Raw genomic sequence first — 17,070 nt, 5'->3', positions numbered from 1 at the left:
CACACGCCAATCGCCACACACAACCTCTGCCTCGGCCTGACGGTTTTCATGAATAATTCATAAGCATGAGGGAGGGACGAAGAAGCCCTGAGCTGTTCGAGATTATTCATTGGGAGAGGGGCAAGGTCGGTGTCAATCAAAGCATCATTCTCCCCCTGCCTCTGTCCCGCGGGGCGTCGGTGGCATTTGTTCTGATGGAATTATGAGCGGCAGGGTCACTGGCAGACGGCTTCACGTCTTGCATGCAACAAGCAAAGATGACGATTCACATTGCGTGACTGGGAATGAACAAGGGACAGATACATTTGGCCGGAATCCTTTCCTTCCTTCCGGTAGTCAATAATTGTCCCGTCTCTGTCTGTACACTTCACCGTAAATCAGACACTGCTTTTCTATCTGCACACTTGTCAATCACACATCGGTATAATGGCTCTGTTTCTGGCTGCACTGTAAGACGGTCCTCTGTAGACTACACTCTTTAAAAGGGTTGGGGTGCTACAGCCTATAGAACCGTGCAGGCTTTAAAGAAACCTTGGGGGTTCCTTTGATGAATCCTTCAAAATGGTTTCAAGAACCATTTAGTGGGGCTATACATGAAGCATGTAATAGAATAAAATGTGGTTCTAAAGCACCTTTTTTTCTAAGAGTGATGGCAGTATAGGTTCTTCATTCGCATCTGATCACAAATGCTTTGGTCTTCAAAGTGCCTTCAGACACTCAAGCAGAGACACTAATATAGGTCCACAGATATAGAGGAGCATCAAAAAGACAGTGTGTTTGCATAGCTTAGATTAGGAGCTGCATAATTCATACAGCCCATCTGCTTGCCGTCCCCATGGTAATAAACCATTACCCCCACTGCTCATGAGGTGCCAATCTAGTTCCTCTGGCCTCACTCTGTGGAGAGGAAATTAAACTCTCTCTGTCTGTTGTGGAACGAACTAGGCAATCGTTTAATCACGTCGGCCGGCCACGCAGCTGAGCGAGCCAAGCATGGGACTATCTACTTTCTGATGTTCATCATGTGTTATTTGTGGGTGCATCTGTGCATCATGTTTGGTGTGTGCGTGTGTGTGTGTGTGTGTGTGTGTGTTTGTGTGTGTGTGTGTGCATGTAAGTATTTGTGTTTGTGTAAGTATGTGTGTGCATGTGAATATTTGTGTGTGTGCGTTTGTATGTGCATACGTGCGTACGTGTGAGTATTTGTGTGTGTGTGTGTGTGTGTGTGTGTGTGTGTGTGTGTATGTGTGTGTGTGTGTGTGTGTGTTCAAAGCCTCACAGAAAACAGCACACCCTTCTATTGGAGTCCACCCATCCGTTGGAAAAGGATAGCATGTTTAGTGAAACAGCCCAAAACTCGCTGGCTTGTTAAAAACAGGGATTTCTGCAACACTAAGTGCACAGCCGGCGACCGATCCAATCTCTTCCTCTCTGAGGAAGTGGATAAGATGGCTGTGACAACAGGGGCATGACAGAGTGTTGACAACGAGCTCAAAGGCAAATCATAACAAAGGCCGTATAGCCGTAGGTGAGGCGAGAGGGAGGAGGCCATTAGAGGGTTTTTTTTTTTTTTGATGAATTGTGGCATATCAGTGACTGGAAAAATAGCTGATTGCAAAACACATAGCTCAATGCAAAAATATTGTTGAGTATGCTTAAATGATATTGCACTGTGCGTGCGTGTGTTTGTGTGTGTGTGTGTGTGTGTGTGTGTGTGTGTGTGTGTGGGGGCGCGCACGCGTGTGTGTATGTGTGTGTGTGTGTGTGTGTGTGTGTGTGTGTGTGTGTAGAAAGGAGAAATGCTTAAATCAGTGAATAAGCAAATAGCCTACACAGCCATTGATAAGTTATAACCTGGGTGAGCCCAGACAAAATCTGTTAGCAGGTTTGAATTTGCTCTGTAGGTTTGTCTGGAAAGGATCCCATTGATTCTCATTTTAGAACTTCCAGTTCCACACTTTAGAGCTTTAGAACTTCTAGAGGTGTAACCAGCTGATGTCGGTGCGTTAAACTCATTCCAGAAGTGCAGCAAACAGGTTTTAAATGGAGTTGTTTACAGTTCCAAAGTAAAATACACATCCATATTGGTTTAACCTTGTTTGCTTTGGTGAGTAAGAGACAGAGAGATAGAGAGACAGAGAGAAAGAGAGAGAGAGAGAGAGACAGAGAGAAAGAGAGAGAGAGAGAGAGAGAGAGAGAGACAGAGAGAAAGAGAGAGAGAGTGGGTCTGTGAGAGAAAGCGTTGTGAAAACCATAATCTCCAGCACAGCCACTGTGTTAAATGCTCACGACTGTGATTGAATCCAGAGTTTTTGGTGATTCAGATCCTTTCCCGGTGGTTCGTCTGGGTTCGGCAGCCTCATTGATAAGTACACACACAATTCGTGAACATTAGAAGCCCGAGTGAGATTTTCCTCGGTTGAGTGAGAGACAGAGAGAGAGAGAGAGAGCGCGTTGTGAAAACCATGATCTCCAGTGTAAGTAACTCTAAGTGAAAACAGCAGAGCGCAGTGGGAGGCCTGGGCTCAAATCCCCTATACTTAATCCGCAGACCCTGCTGCCGCTGCACCACCCGATGGTTACGCTGCGCTGCGAGGTCAGTACGGGAGAGCGGAATGGGCCCTGATCTGGTCCTGATCTGGCTCGGTTCTGCTGGATCCACGCCAGACTGGAACTAGAACCGGATCTCCCCAGTGGGTCAGCTACACTGCGATCCCTACAGAGCAGCCAAGGTCACACAGTGTCTCGACTACTACAGACCAGGGAGGACTCCTTGGCATTCTTAATCATCACAGCCCTGCTCACAGTGCAAAGTATCATGGGAGTTGTAGTTTTTTGTTCTCTCTTCCTCTCTGCTGTTGTACGTTGTGACAACCTGTCACTTGTGAAATGATGTACCTTCCTTGCCGTAAGAACTACGAGACCACTACTCGTCAGGCGAATTTAGGGGGTGTGCTGTCACATAATTTTGTGTAGCTTCTTGTTTTTTTTGCGGTCATCTTACTATTCATAAGAAGAGCCCTTTGGACAACTGGATTGCAGCATTAGCCTACAGTTGTCTGCTTGCTCCAGTCAGACTGTACTGTATAACGTAATGCAGACGCCCCATCGTGGGGGTAAAAACATGGAGCCAATGACCCACACTCTAAAAAAGAATGGGGCCAGAACCTTTTTCAGTGCTTCAAAGAACCATCGAGGCAGCAACAGTTTCACCTGATGTAATGGTTCAACACAGAGTTTTGACTCTCTGTGAGTATGGAACCATCCAGAGAATTAAAGAACCATTTAAGCACCTTTATTTTTTAGAGTGGCAATGGATGCCCATGCAGAGGTCTGCCGTGGTACTGCCGTGTGTGGATGAGAGACCAGTTTGGAAAATGATGTCCCCCTATCTGCAGTTCTTTATGTCCGGGGCTCAGTGTGAAGATGCCTGTCCTGGGTGGATGCAGAGATGCCTGAATGTTAAGCAATCTAAACAATTTGCTTGTGGATCCCTTCCATCTTCTTTCCCTCCGCCAGATCACACAGCTCACTGCCCCATTCAAAAGCCATTCAGAAAGTCATTCAGCAGAGGAAAGCGATTCACCTGGGGGGTTATCTTTGTGATTGCACCATTCGCACACACACACACACGCACACACCACCCCTCCCCCCTGGGGCCGAGTGGGAGCGAGGGAATGTTAGTGTCGCAGATGAAAAAGATGAGAAACTCATCCACCGCGAACAATTTAAGGTGACCACCTCTCTGCTGACCCACCGAGGCAAGTTGAGCGGGGTAATATCCTCCAGCTATCACCTGGGCCTATCAGTCAGGCAGTGGTGACGTGTAGGCTAAGTAGTAGACCAAGCCTATCTCATCAACCTCAACAAAGGGGCATATGGAGACATTTATTTAGATGTAGAGTGAAGAGCAATTGCGCAGGAATGCGTGATGGGTTTTGAATGCATTGAACGTTACACAATGCTACTGTGGGTGTTGCGGAATGCGTCCGTGTCCCCTCAGCCTCCCCACAAGAGAGAATACATCTGTCCTCTCCGCACAATCATCAACATAGCAACAGTGCCAGCGTAGCAACCAGTTGCCTGGGAGACGCACCAAAAAAAAGCAGGCCTCCAAAGAGCTGACTTGCTTATTTGGCAAGTGATGCGAGGAGGAAGAAGGAGGGGGGTGAAAAAAAGAGGAATTCCCCAGTGACTGGTGAAAGGGCTCCGTTGCCATGGTGACCGCATGGAGCTGATGGAGGCTCTCCAAGCATTTTGGTGTCCTTGTGGTTGGATCATGGGATGTTCATGGACTTGCAAAGAAGCCTAACTAGCCTACCCAAATGTGGAGGCCTACCTGCCTGTATTTGGCTACAGTGCATGCCAATTCATTTTAAGCTATAAATAGAATGTCAGTGTTAGCCATGTTGAGTGAAAATGAGGTTTTCGCCAGGCCTATCTATCTTTAAACACTTAACACACACCATAAATAGACTGTAGCTATGTCTATGAAACACACATCATGATACAGAGAACGCCCACTGTATCCATGGAGACGCGAAAGACGCGTTTGAAAACAGGATCACATAATCTGCGGAAGTAGATGTAAGTTTCATGTGCGGCAGCTATCAACACAACTATGGATCTTCCATTTGTTCTGGGCTTCAAGTGATATGACAGTAAGACAATAACTATTACAGAGTCTTTGACAATTATCATACGATATTAATCTGACTATTGTTATGTAGCTGTCGCTATCCACACAGATATACCTTGCATTACGTAACTCTACGGTACATGTTACAGGTGACTTTAGATAAGTTATGCTATCCTAAACTGTTCTGCTAAATCTTGAACTATGAGCTAACGGAAAAGAGTAAAAAATACAGTCTTTTCATTTCATACACAGCTATTTTGTTGTCTCCCGTCCCCTGACACACCACAAACAATGGCTTGCTCTTGGGAAAAGCGTATGGCTGAAAATCTCACCAATGCTGATCACATGCGTGACATGAGGAAGAGAATAGACGCGGAACATAAGGTACATATACAAAGTTATACATTTTCTTGATAACTAATGTTTCAAAGTTTTGTTGTTAAGTCATCTGACGACTGGTTCGTAGGAGAGATTGCGCACGCGCGAACGGGACAGGGAAGATGCTGAGGTAAGGCGAGCGGCTCGAAAAGTCAAGACGACCCCCTCCACGTCTGACAAGTTCAAGACCAGAAGTTATGACAGACCCTGGGCTGTGGGAAAACCAGAGACCAGAAAGGTATAGCTTACTTTCACCTTTGAACGAGAATATATGTAGATGTTTCATACTATGGATGAAGGAATTAAAAATGGTTGACAGCCTTCTGTAGTTCTAGCTAACAACAAACACTAGCCTAAAGGTCGACCACAGACTTGTCATTGCTGGCTCACTCATTCAGTTTTTTTTTATAAGATTATTGTGACAAGAAGTCACACCCTTCACCATCAAGAGCAAAAAGGTCTATTTTGATCCATTCTGTCTTCCACAGACACTATCCAGCACATCAGATAGCAGTAATTCATCCAGCAGAAACTCAGGATCAAGGTTGCCAGACATAACGAGAAGAGCCCCGAGGCAGTCTTCAGAGCTGAGGGCACCTCAAACAACAAAGCAACATAGACACAACAAGCACTCCGGGAATACATGTTTGAGTGAGTTACCTTACTTGCACAATACTAGTTATGTCATGGTATGGGATTATATTGAGGGTATTACCGTGAAAGAAAGATTGCCTCAGAAAAGACAATATAAGGGAAAAGAATATTTAGAGAGAGGCACTCACATGCTTTATACTCTGTGTTCCAGGTAAGGAGGATTCCCTGTCAGCTCACAATAACAAGTGCGTGAGAGCAAAGGGTAGAACACCATTAGCGCTTGGTAGTTCGGCCCGTTACCAAGAAGACCACTTTCAGTACGCCTCAAACGAGGCGGAAACCTCTTCCCGTGCATTCGGTCAGATCAAACCTCCCTCGACCCACAGCAGAGCGCCTCCTCACATGCTTCTCAACGAGCACTTGACCCGGGCCTGGCCTCGCCTGCCTTCACTCGGGTCCAGCTTCTCTTGGACGTCGTCCGAGTCGTCCGACACCAGCCGGCAGAGCTTCTCAAACATCTGGGACTTGTCCGACAGCAGCAGTAGCAGCGGCGGCAGCACCATTCGGGAGGAGGAGGAGGAGGAGGAGGAGGAGGAAGAGGAGACGGATGACAGCAGTGGGCCCGATCGTCGCCACAGCATCAGCAGCAGCATCTTCTCTGCCTGCAGCGTCTCCACGGACTCCTGCCTGTCCTCCAATCAGCTGACAGAGTCGCCTCTGAGCACCCCGTTCTCCTTCAGCAGCAGCAGCAGCAGTTCCACCTCCATGTCCCGTAGGGGCCCGGCGTTGGACCTCTCCCCCAGAACGAGGGCCTCATCTCTGGACGCGTTCCTCAGGGAACCCCCCTGCCTGGAGCCCATCACATCCGAGTCGGAGGACGAGGAGGACCTGGAGGAGGAGCTGAGCACCTGGCAGGCTGGGCATCTGGGGCGAGGTGCGGGGGTGGTGAGGTGGAGAGGCCCCCTGTCTCGGCCCTATCTCGTCCCGTTAGCGCCGGCGTCCGCGGCGTCAGTCGTCTCTTCTCGCGGAGCCGTCGACGACGAGCCTACGAGCCGGGACGCGGGCCCTCGTGGAGCGCCGGCGAGAAGAACCCTCGACGCAGACGCGTACGCCGCCATGCCGATGCTGGAGCCCATCCCCGAAGTCAGCCTCGCCGCCAACGACACCCCGGCATTCGCCTCCGCCACCAGGAACAACTTCTCGTCACATCTGGACCCACTCGTCAGCAGCGGCGGCAGAAGGCCCATCAGCCTCGAGCTCGTCCCCAGGAACGAGCCTCCCTGGCTGGGTCGGCTGAGCACACCCGGGGCCTCCCCTCTCCAGGCTGGCGGTGCCCAGGGCGGAGACGGCGACGGCAGCAGCAGCAGCAGCGTAGAGGGCACAGAGAGCGGCACGCCATCCCCGCCGGCGCCACGCAGGGTGGCATCGCACATGGAGGCGCTGGCCATCATGGACCAGCTGAGCATGGCGCTGGTGGCCATGCGGGAGATGCGGCACGAGCTCCAGGGCATCCACAGGGTCGACGGGCACGAGCTTCAGGGCATCCACAGGGTCGACGGGCACGGGAGTAACAGTGGGAATGACTCTGGGAATAACAGTGGGAATAGCTCTGGGAATGACAGTGGGAATAGCTCTGGGAATGGGCATGATGAAAACCAGGGGGGTAGCGCCAGTGCAGATGGAAACACAGCTAGCGCTCCAGAGGCCAGACCACAAGCCGACCCGGAAACACTACGCAGGATAACGCAGAGGTGAGATTTAAAGTACTTATTCATAAGAGCTTACTAGTGGTAGTAGTACACTACGCAGGATAACGCAGAGGTGAGATATAAAGTACTTATTCATAAGAGCTCACTAGTGGTAGAACACTACGCAGGATAACGCAGAGGTGAGATATAAAGTACTTATTCATAAGAGCTTACTCCTTCTACACCTATTAGTAGTACTACTATTACTACTAGTCTATTACTATCACCTACTATTCCTGCTACTACCACTAATAATAATATTATATAACGGTAATTGTATTTAAATGTTTCATATTACACCCTTTTCATACTAAAAAAGACACACCAAGCAAACACAATTTGTCCTCTGTGTGTGTGTGTGTGTGTGTGTGTGTGTGTGTGTGTGTGTGCATTCGAAGTATGCAGTCAATCTCAGGCGGGCTGCAGAGGTCACCAAACTGACCACAATAGAAGTGACAATGTAGCCCAGTCAGGCAGCTGCCCTGCCCATGCCTTGGGACTGAGCTCTTTTACTTCAGCCTCTAAATCTCTTGGACAGCTAGGGTTACGCTGTCTGTGTGTGTGTGTGTGTGTGTGTGTGTGTGCGTGCATGTGTGTGCGTGTGTGTGTGTGTGTGTGTGTGTGCGTGTGTGTGTCAGCTGTGTGCCAAGCAGTGGAATGAAAAACCCCAACTCTGAAGTTGTTTCTAAGGCATAGTAAACCTCCAGACACTCTAGACACTGAATTGGGTAGCCATGATGTTCCACCACACACTGGTGCCCATGGCCTCTCTCCCCCACCTCTCTGTTCTCTCCCACCCTCTCTCGTTTTGTCTGTGGCCTACGTATTCTCCGACCTAATGCATATTTATTACCTGCAGGCAGGTGTGTTTTCTGTGTGAGAGGAAATGTTTGTGTGAGAGTGAGTGAGTGACTAACAGGCTGTTCAACCGTACAGTTTGTACACAGTCCATGTAAACAGGAAACAGGAACACATCCCAAAGCCACACTTTGTCTCAGGGGCACAGAAAGGAGTGAATGGGATTGGCTGTATCCAGGCTACAACCTTTTTGTACATTTGATGGGTTCTTGTAGCTCACTGATTGTGCAGCTGAGTAGAGGGATGTGTAGCACAGTTTTGCCAAAGCTAGCACAGTAGTATCACAATAGAAAGAAAACAGAGATGCAGCATGCAATGTATAAACATGTGAGGACAGAATAAACTAGAAATAATACTAGGATGATAGGTAGGGGTGAGTGCATGTGTGTCTCTGACTTACAATCTGTCCGACTGACTATCAATCTATCTGTCTCTCTTTTTTAAAAGGTTTAATGTGACCGAGCCGCTACAATAAAGGCTTTTTAACTTTTGTTACATGAGAGTGCCTTGGAGTTCCTCTGGTTTTCTATCTGTCTCTCTTACTGACTATCTGTCTGTCTCTCTCTCTGCCTGTCTCTCTGACTGTCTGTCTGTCTGTCTGTCTGCGTGTGTGCGTCCCTCTGTGTTTAGTTTGCTGGAGGAGTCTGACGAGGAGGAGGAGGGGGACCAGTGCCGTATCTGCCAGTGTGGGGCCGGCTCCCTCACCAACCCCCTGCTCTCCCCCTGCCAGTGCTCCGGCAGCCTGCAGTACATCCACCACGACTGCCTCAAGAAGTGGATAGAGACCAAGATAGAGTCAGGTGTGTGTGTGTGTGTGTGTGTGCGTGTGTGTGTGTGTGTGTGTGTGTGTGCGTGCGTGTGTGTGTGTGTGTGTGTGTTTATGTGTGTGTGTGTGTGTGTGTGTGTGTGTGTGTGTGTGTGTGTGTGTGAGTGTGTGTGTGTGTGCGCGCGCGTGCCTGTGTGTGTCACTCAACTGGACAGTGACCAGGGAAAAAAACAAAAGGGAAGTCGAGAAGCAGGGAAGGGTTAAACAAAAACAATGACCCACTGGTCTGGGTTGAGAGAGAGCATGAGAGAGAGAGAGAGAGAGAGAGAGCACTAGCATACATTATTGTATGTGTTGCACATTTGTACGTACACAAAGTAGGCTGGTTGCAATGCTGAGTGTGTTCTTTGACCTTGCTGATATGTTGTCTGTGTTTGTGTTTGTGTGTATGTATGTGTGTGTGTGTGTGTGTGTGTGTGTGTGTGTGTGTGTGTGTGTGTGTGTGTGTGTGTGTGTGTGTGTGTGTGTGTGTGTAGGTGCCTACATGCCCGCGGTGACAACCTGTGAGTTGTGTAAGGGGACTCTGAAACTGGACCTGAACGACTTTGATCTGGACGAGTGTTTCCGTCAGAATGCACAAGTGCAGGTGGGCCCCGCATACGTAAGCCAAACGAGCTTGTCATGCCTGTCCAGAGCGGTTAACACTGAATACCTGGCAACCACAGTCATCAGCATAGAATAGCTGTGGGCTCTTTAGATCTACCACTTTACCCAAGTGTGACATTCCGTTTCCATGACCGCAGTGGCACTGGATCTAAACAACCATTCAAAGCGGCATCGACAGTACTAAGACACGTGTCATTGTTTCTTCCTCATAGATCGTTTTTAAATGTAGGCTTTAGATTAGATTGATTTGTTTTAGATCCAGTGAAATTGCTGCCTTGACTACGCTATACGTCATGGCTTCGGTACTCTATGACACTGTAGTTTGGCAGACACTGGAACTAAATGTGGGAGAAAACCAAATAACCTCTGCTACACGCTTAGAAAAAGACGGTTCTATTGCATACTTCATATGCCACCCCTAGATGGCTCTTTAAAGGAGACATAGAATGGGAACCATTTTTGTCTTGGTTTTGATGAATTGTTGTGCATAACCAAAGAGCTGTCATGAACATGAAGCATGGTTGTGCCTTCCTTCATATGAAAATCTTGAACTTAGAAATAGACACTAAAAAATGCCATTGCAGTTCAATTGTGGTTGCCAAAGAGGGCACCTCTAAAATGCTTTTAGTCAAAAGACCCAGCCTAAATATTAGGTTTTATTTGGGCTTGTAAAATTGCAATTGAGTTTATTTTTTATAAATCAAAGTTGAACATGTTAATATCAGAGAACACAGTACAATACTCAATTCATCCATTCTATGTCCTCTTTAAAGCCTGCATGATTCTATACTGTATATCGTTTTATAGCGTTCTTTTGTTTCCATTAGGCCATTGATTAAATGTCCATTTTTTTTAATTATTGCTCATTATTCCATAGTTATTGTTATTATAATTGATTGATTGACTTGTTCATTTACTATTCTCCTATTTAGTCATTGTTTATTTCATTAGCTTTGCTTATATTGATTATGTTTATATTTGTTTATGTTGCTATTCTCTTTAGTTGACACTAGTCTGATCAACTGCTAAATGTAATTATTGCATTTTTTGTTTGTATGTCGCTTTGGACAAAGGCGCCTGCTAAGCAACCATAACCGTAACCATGTAGCACCATATAGAACCATATAGCACCATATAGAACCATATAGCACCCCAAGAACCCTTGTTAAGAGTGCGCTGCTGCATGCCTCTTGTCCCCCCTCAGAGGGGCCGTGGCAGCCCAGACCTGCACCTGCTGCTGCTGCTCCAGGAGCGCTTCTCTGGCCTCATGATGGCCATCCAGGCTCACAACACCGCCGTCGCTCAGGTCAGACACAGGCCGCGGCCGCCGCCACCATAACAACCACAACAACCACAACACAAACCACCATATCAACCACAACAACCACAACACAAACAACCATAACAACCACAACACAAACCACCATAACAACCACAACAACCACAGCACAAACCACCACAACAACCACAACACCCACAACACAAACCACCACAACAACCACAACACAAACCACAAAAACAACCAATAACACAAACCACCACAACAAGCACAACACAAACCACCACAACCAACAACACAAACCACCACAGCAACCACAACACAACCCACCACAACCTTCACAACAACCACAGCACAACAACCAAAACCACCACACAAACCACCAAGACAAGCAACCACCACAACACCAATGGCACTGTCCATGGAGATTCGCCCATCAATTGTTTCATTGTAATAACACAGGACTACAACCTTGAAATGATTTTCCTTCAAGAGAGACATTGGTCAGTGTAGGTTTCAATGATTTAATATTCACACATGACCTGATAAAAGGGATCCTCTTGTTGAAGCAATACTTAATGTTTGTTGGACAAACCTGTTATTTGACCTGTTTTTCAAAACATCTTTCAATGTATTCAACCACCTCCATTGATAGATCTGACTGAATATCTACCTGACCAGCTGGATCTCTATTGAGTGTGTCCAGAGTGTTGTTTCTGAGCTGAGCTGGGCTGAGCTGTTGGGGCTGTAGCCTGTGGCCTAACGTAGGTAGCGCTAACGTAACAGCAGAGTTACACTGAACACTGAGCTGAGCTGTTGGGGCTGTAGCCTGTAGCCTAACGTAGGTAGCGCTAACGTTACACTGAATACTGAGCTGAGCTGTTGGGGCTGTAGCCTGTAGCCTAACGTAGGCAGTGCTAACGCAACAGCAGAGTTACACTGAACACTGAGCTGAGCTGTTGGGGCTGTAGCCTGTAGCCTAACGTAGGCAGCGCTAACGCAACAGCAGAGTTACACTGAACAGAGCGGATGTATCTGCACTGTTTCTGGAACACATGCTGCAACACTACGCTGCCCTCATGAAACTGGCTACACCAGGAGAGAGGGAGAGAGACAGAGAGAGACAGAGAGAGACAGAGGGGGCTGTGGCGCCACTGGCTACGCCAGGCAAATATGCATTACAGAGAGCATGAGAGCGAAAGAGAGGGCAGTCTTCTATTCATGGGTTTCATCAGGTCCCTTTCCACAGGTGTATAAAATCAAGCACACAGATTATGAATGCCAACTGCACGGTGCTTGATTAATGCACCTGTGACAAGGGACCTGATTAAACTCATGAATTGATATTTTGTGCAGTACAGCACACACTCTCTACGAACGCTTATCTTCTGGTCCGTGTTCGTACTGCCTTCATGCCACTCGTAAACTCGCCTTTAAAAAGTCCCGACCTCCGAAAAAAGTGTGTTCATGAGATCAGTTCGGAAAAAATAAATACAGGAAACGCATGAATACGTTATTAGAACTGCTTACTATGGTTGAGCAAGAAGGAAAATGTCTCGGGCGAGTCTTTCTATCTGTGTTGTTAATTTAGTTACAAATTACCGTGCCTATTTCTAACGACAGTGAAATTCACCTTGTGTTGTTGCAAGGGAGGCCATCGTGGTTGGAGAATATGATAGTGACGTCAAGTCGGACACCTCGGGGCCAGAGCGGTATATAAAACAGAGTGGCGACACTCCCGTAGACCTCCATAGGAAAAAATGGCAGCGCTTTTTCCAGGCTATTTCCTCGTTATGGGACTTTTGGAACTGTTTACAGCCAATCTTTTGGTCAGTAGTCAATGAGTTAATTGATTACACCTTCCCGCATCTAGAAGTACATCCCACCCTCCTGCAATTCAGCCATTCAGTGCAGGTTTTTTGGAACATTTGATCGCGTGGCGGCGACATCAAAGCGTGTCGCAACTCTCTCTCTCTATGGCTCTGCTCGGGGCACAAAACTTCCGCACGAGTCTCCGAGCAAAAAAGTGCAACCCTGACGTAACTCAGGTGCGCTCTAATCCTCGCCGTCTCCTGATTGATTGATTGATTGATTGGCAGGACTTGCGTCAGAGGAGGGAGCGCGGCTCTGATGTGGACAGGACCGCGGGGCAGGGACGAGGACGAGGACGAGGACCACTCGCGTTCGCCTCCAGGGGCTGGACGTCATCAGACTCAGAGTCCCAGTCTCCTCGCTGAGGTGTGAGGATAAAGCTATTAAAAATGAGTTTGGTATCTTTTTCCAGTCTGTGTGTTTGTCTGTTGGCTTGTTTGTTTGTTTGTTTGTTTATTTGTTAAGGGAACACAATGAAAGGCAAAGTTGTACCTTTATGTATTTAATGAATTTATATGATATTCTATTTATGGTATTTATATTATATTTATACTGCTCTTCACAGCAAGCGAACAAAAACTTTCATGCAATAATGCCTGTACATTTGATACAGCTTTTGTTGGGAAAATAAAATGCTCAAGTCTTGAATGAAGTTTACAATCAGTCTCTTTACTTCTGTGTTTTTCTATCTGATTACACCATTGATGTATACATACGTATCTATTTATACGGTCTATGGAGTAAACGTAATGTAAACATTGCTTAATGTTTCCTCATCTTAATGTCTTAGATGCTTTTCAGTCTGAGTATCTCTAAGCAGCACATGATATCATGGTACAAATGCTGCTGAGGAAGACAAGAAATATAGTGAAATGTTCACTAACCGAAACATGACACAACATTTTTGCCAACCAATAATATGTGCCTGTTCCTGCTCTAGAACTATGGCACAGAACTCCGAACACATTCCACTTCACAGAACTTCTATTCCAGAACATGGGAGAGATGGCCTTTGGAGTTGTGCTCTGGCCCTGTTGTTGGCCCTCAAACCAGCGTATCCGAGTTGTTTGTCACATGCATCAGTATCACATATGCAAACTCCATGGTGCTCTGAATTGAAATCCCTGTGATTAAGCTTAGCTCCTGCACCACCTACAACACCAAGCACACCACACTGAACAACACCACACTCATTAAAGACTATTTTGGTAGAAATCTTGGTTAAAAACGTTGACTTCCGAGCTTCACATTACAGTGTACAACCAGTTTGGTCAACAAATTTAGCAAGAATTTAATATAAAATGAAATATAAAATTAAGCAAATGTATACACACTAAGGAAAACCACAAGAGTAAGCGTTGCAGGACTCTGCTCTTTTAGAAGGCCCTGAGATTGGCGAGTTATTGAGGATACACGTTACACACCTGCTCCCAGGTAGAGAAGTCGAGGATGAACGCAGCAGCAGCAACGACACCAACCCCCAGCAGCATGCAGTCTTCTGTCACAGCTACAAACTTCTCTCTGTCCACACACACACACACACACACACACACACACACAGAGAAGGTGAGAGACAGTTGATCTTTTTCAGCAGATAACATCCAATGTGACTCAAAAACGCTCTGAGTCGCTCTGAGCACATGGCTTGGATGCTGCTAGTGAACACACCATGGAGGTATTGGAACTCACACACACACACACATTCGATACCTGTGCTCTTGTGGTCTGACAGTGCCCCTAGTGACCACCGTGAGGAGTGCTTGGTAGATGGATGTCCTTTGGAGAAATGTAAACTGCAACACTGCCTTGCACACGTGGTGCATGTCTTCTAGTGCCATCGAGCACTCATTGTGACCTGCGGAGACATGCAGTACCTCTGTGGTAGTCCAGTTCTCACAGTTTAAGAGCTGGCTACTACTGTACACCACTAGCCTATTAAAATAATCAGCCTGTAATAAATCTCTAAAAAGAAAAAGTACAATTCGCTAATTTTGATGTATATTGGATTTTTTTTTTTTTTCCTATATTGTTATTGGACTTACCAGAGATGGCTATACTTTATAGACAGAGAGAGAGAGAAAGAGAGGAAGAATATTCAGAGGGAGAAACTCACTTAAGACTTCCAGAAGCGTCTCCACATATGTCAGTGGATTGGTAGCACTCAGATTGAAGTTCAGCGTTTTCAGCACCACCAGTTCTGAGCTCATGAGTGTGTCTTTGGTGATGGAGTAGCCGGCCGACTGCAAAAACCTCATAGCGATGTTGTTGTCCACAATCTGCAGGTGAGAACACAGTCGCTTACAAAATTAGATCTACTTTTCAGCATATTGTCAGCACAAAATGTACTTGTACATGTGTACAAATGTACATATACTTCAAAAAAGTTTTGATAAAACACCTCAGTAATTTCGCCATTCGGTGGACACTCTTATCCAAAGCAAAATAGTATGGGTCTCTAGTTTGAAAGACAAAGCCTTGAATGAGAATTCCAACATTTGTCTACCTGGAGCCCTATTGTGCGATGGCTTAAAAAATAGACTTCTTCTAATCAGTTCATCAAGACACGTTCATGATGTCATATCAAGACAAAACATGATGTCAAGTCTCAAATGTCAAAAACATGGATTAAATATTATTCCTATTTGTGGGAAAATCATATCAAAACATGAAGTATGAATGATCTTTTAATATTTTTTTATATACATATTTAGCCTACATATGTCACTCTGCCAGCTGTGCTGAGAACACATAGCTTACCTTACAGTGCAGCGACAGCTTACTAGCCAGTTGAACACAGGAGAGGATGATCAAGGAGAACTTTGGCCTGATGCTTTGGAAGACCAGCTCCTCCATATTTTCATCTCCACCACCAGCACTGGCACCTTGAGCAGTGGGTACAGACAGCAGATCCTCAATGTGCTTGATCATAAACCTGGAATTAGAATAGGATAGAAACCTGGAGTGTTATAAGAGACATTACTTTAGAGGTATTGAGGAGAGACAGTAACAGTCAGCAATCAAGAGGAAGAAATGTGAACTTTCACAGACAGACTTCAGACACAGATTTATGGCATAGGCTACTGTCCCACCTCTCCAGTATCTCAACAGCATGATATCCAACCAATGGGTCGAGTTTAAACTCCTTACAGAGAAGGAAGATATATTCTGATAGAGAACAATCACAAAGAGAAGAGCAAACGTTATAATGTTATGGCCAGTAGATTAACTCAATTACCATATATGCACACCAAACTAAATGAGGTCGATATCTGTTTAGCCCTGGTTAAAGTGGCCACTAGTAGCCTAGCCTACCTACCGACCAATTCTTTTTTCTTGAAATGTCCACAGTTAGCTGATAGGCTCTCCAAGTTCAGTCTGTTTTTGTTGTTGATATTGGTGAGAAAATCAGACAGAATCTCAAATGTTGCCTCACCAAATTTGAGATTTCTTTGATGCTCAGATGAAAATGATGACAAGGGCCTAGTTGACATAATGCTAAAATTCACTTTGAGCAGGACTGGTAAACAAAGAAGGTTGAAAGTTATATAACTTATCGCCCTAGGATAAAATAGGTAGTGCGTGTGTGGGAAATTCACGCATCTGTTCCTCACCCAAACTGCAGACGTTTCAGTATCCTAGCTACGCGACAGGTGGCGCGCTATCCACACAAATCATTCCACTTAACTCCTGCGCATGCGTATTGCGGCGGAACACAAACTATCATCGTTATATTGTCATATCATGGATCAACTGTTACAATTACACATGTGTTAAACCAGTGCTACGAATGTGTATTCATGGACAGTAAAGGTTTTCCTAAGTTGCCGTACACTTCTTTGTTATCTCCAAATCAGGTAAAAAATAAAAACTAGAAAACGTAATTTCGAGGAAATTACCAGTGCATGCAAAAGCAAGACAAATTTACAAACAGTTGTGGACAGAGGAAGGTGAGGGAAGGGGGGGGGGGGGGGGGGGGGGGGGCAGTGTGTTGTATGTATGTGGCTTAAGGCCCATTCATGGTCAACGTATGGCAATTTACGTCCGTATTTTGTACGCACGTTCTATCCGGTGGTGTATTCATACCTCCGTCCGTATTTTACGTGTGAATGCATAGCGCCCCCACTTTTTCGTGTGATATTCCTGTGGTAGTGTTCGGTATTGCAACGTTTCATCCGTTTCATCCGTAATCATAAGCTCCTCAATTTCATGTCAAAGTACGGACGAAATCAACGGAAAGAACGTGTGAAACACTCCACACGTATCCGTACAC

General features: G+C 46.1%; 2 protein-coding genes across 4 annotated transcripts; one reads left to right on the top strand and one right to left on the bottom strand.

Moving 5' to 3' along the window:
* The first annotated feature begins 4,597 nt into the window (after positions 1-4,597).
* Positions 4,598-13,206, top strand: LOC134070537 (uncharacterized). Its single transcript, XM_062526919.1, has 9 exons — positions 4,598-4,661; positions 4,892-5,023; positions 5,106-5,255; positions 5,506-5,668; positions 5,823-7,362; positions 8,848-9,017; positions 9,520-9,629; positions 10,854-10,955; positions 13,028-13,206. Exons 1-9 carry the CDS (start codon positions 4,656-4,658, stop codon positions 13,163-13,165), a joined length of 2,511 nt encoding a protein of 836 aa, XP_062382903.1. The 5' UTR covers positions 4,598-4,655; the 3' UTR covers positions 13,166-13,206.
* Positions 13,207-13,748: 542 nt separating this feature from the next.
* On the bottom strand, positions 13,749-16,411 carry cntd1 (cyclin N-terminal domain containing 1). Of its 3 annotated transcripts, none has more exons than XM_062527033.1 (7): positions 16,117-16,411; positions 15,890-15,965; positions 15,558-15,732; positions 14,914-15,076; positions 14,511-14,655; positions 14,225-14,321; positions 13,749-13,974 (listed from the first exon to the last, which is right to left on the bottom strand). In XM_062527033.1, exons 1-7 carry the CDS (start codon positions 16,289-16,291, stop codon positions 13,774-13,776), a joined length of 1,032 nt encoding a protein of 343 aa, XP_062383017.1. In that variant the 5' UTR covers positions 16,292-16,411; the 3' UTR covers positions 13,749-13,773. The 3 variants fall into 3 exon arrangements, with proteins under 3 accessions (XP_062383017.1, XP_062383019.1, XP_062383020.1); XM_062527035.1 differs by having other exon boundaries at positions 13,749-13,952; XM_062527036.1 differs by lacking the exon at positions 15,890-15,965 and having other exon boundaries at positions 16,234-16,411.
* Between the last annotated feature and the right edge of the window lie 659 nt (positions 16,412-17,070).

Source organism: Sardina pilchardus, chromosome 22 (assembly GCF_963854185.1).
Source record: "Sardina pilchardus chromosome 22, fSarPil1.1, whole genome shotgun sequence".
Classification (NCBI taxonomy): domain Eukaryota; kingdom Metazoa; phylum Chordata; class Actinopteri; order Clupeiformes; family Clupeidae; genus Sardina; species Sardina pilchardus.
This window is presented reverse-complemented; position numbering and strand designations above follow the sequence as displayed.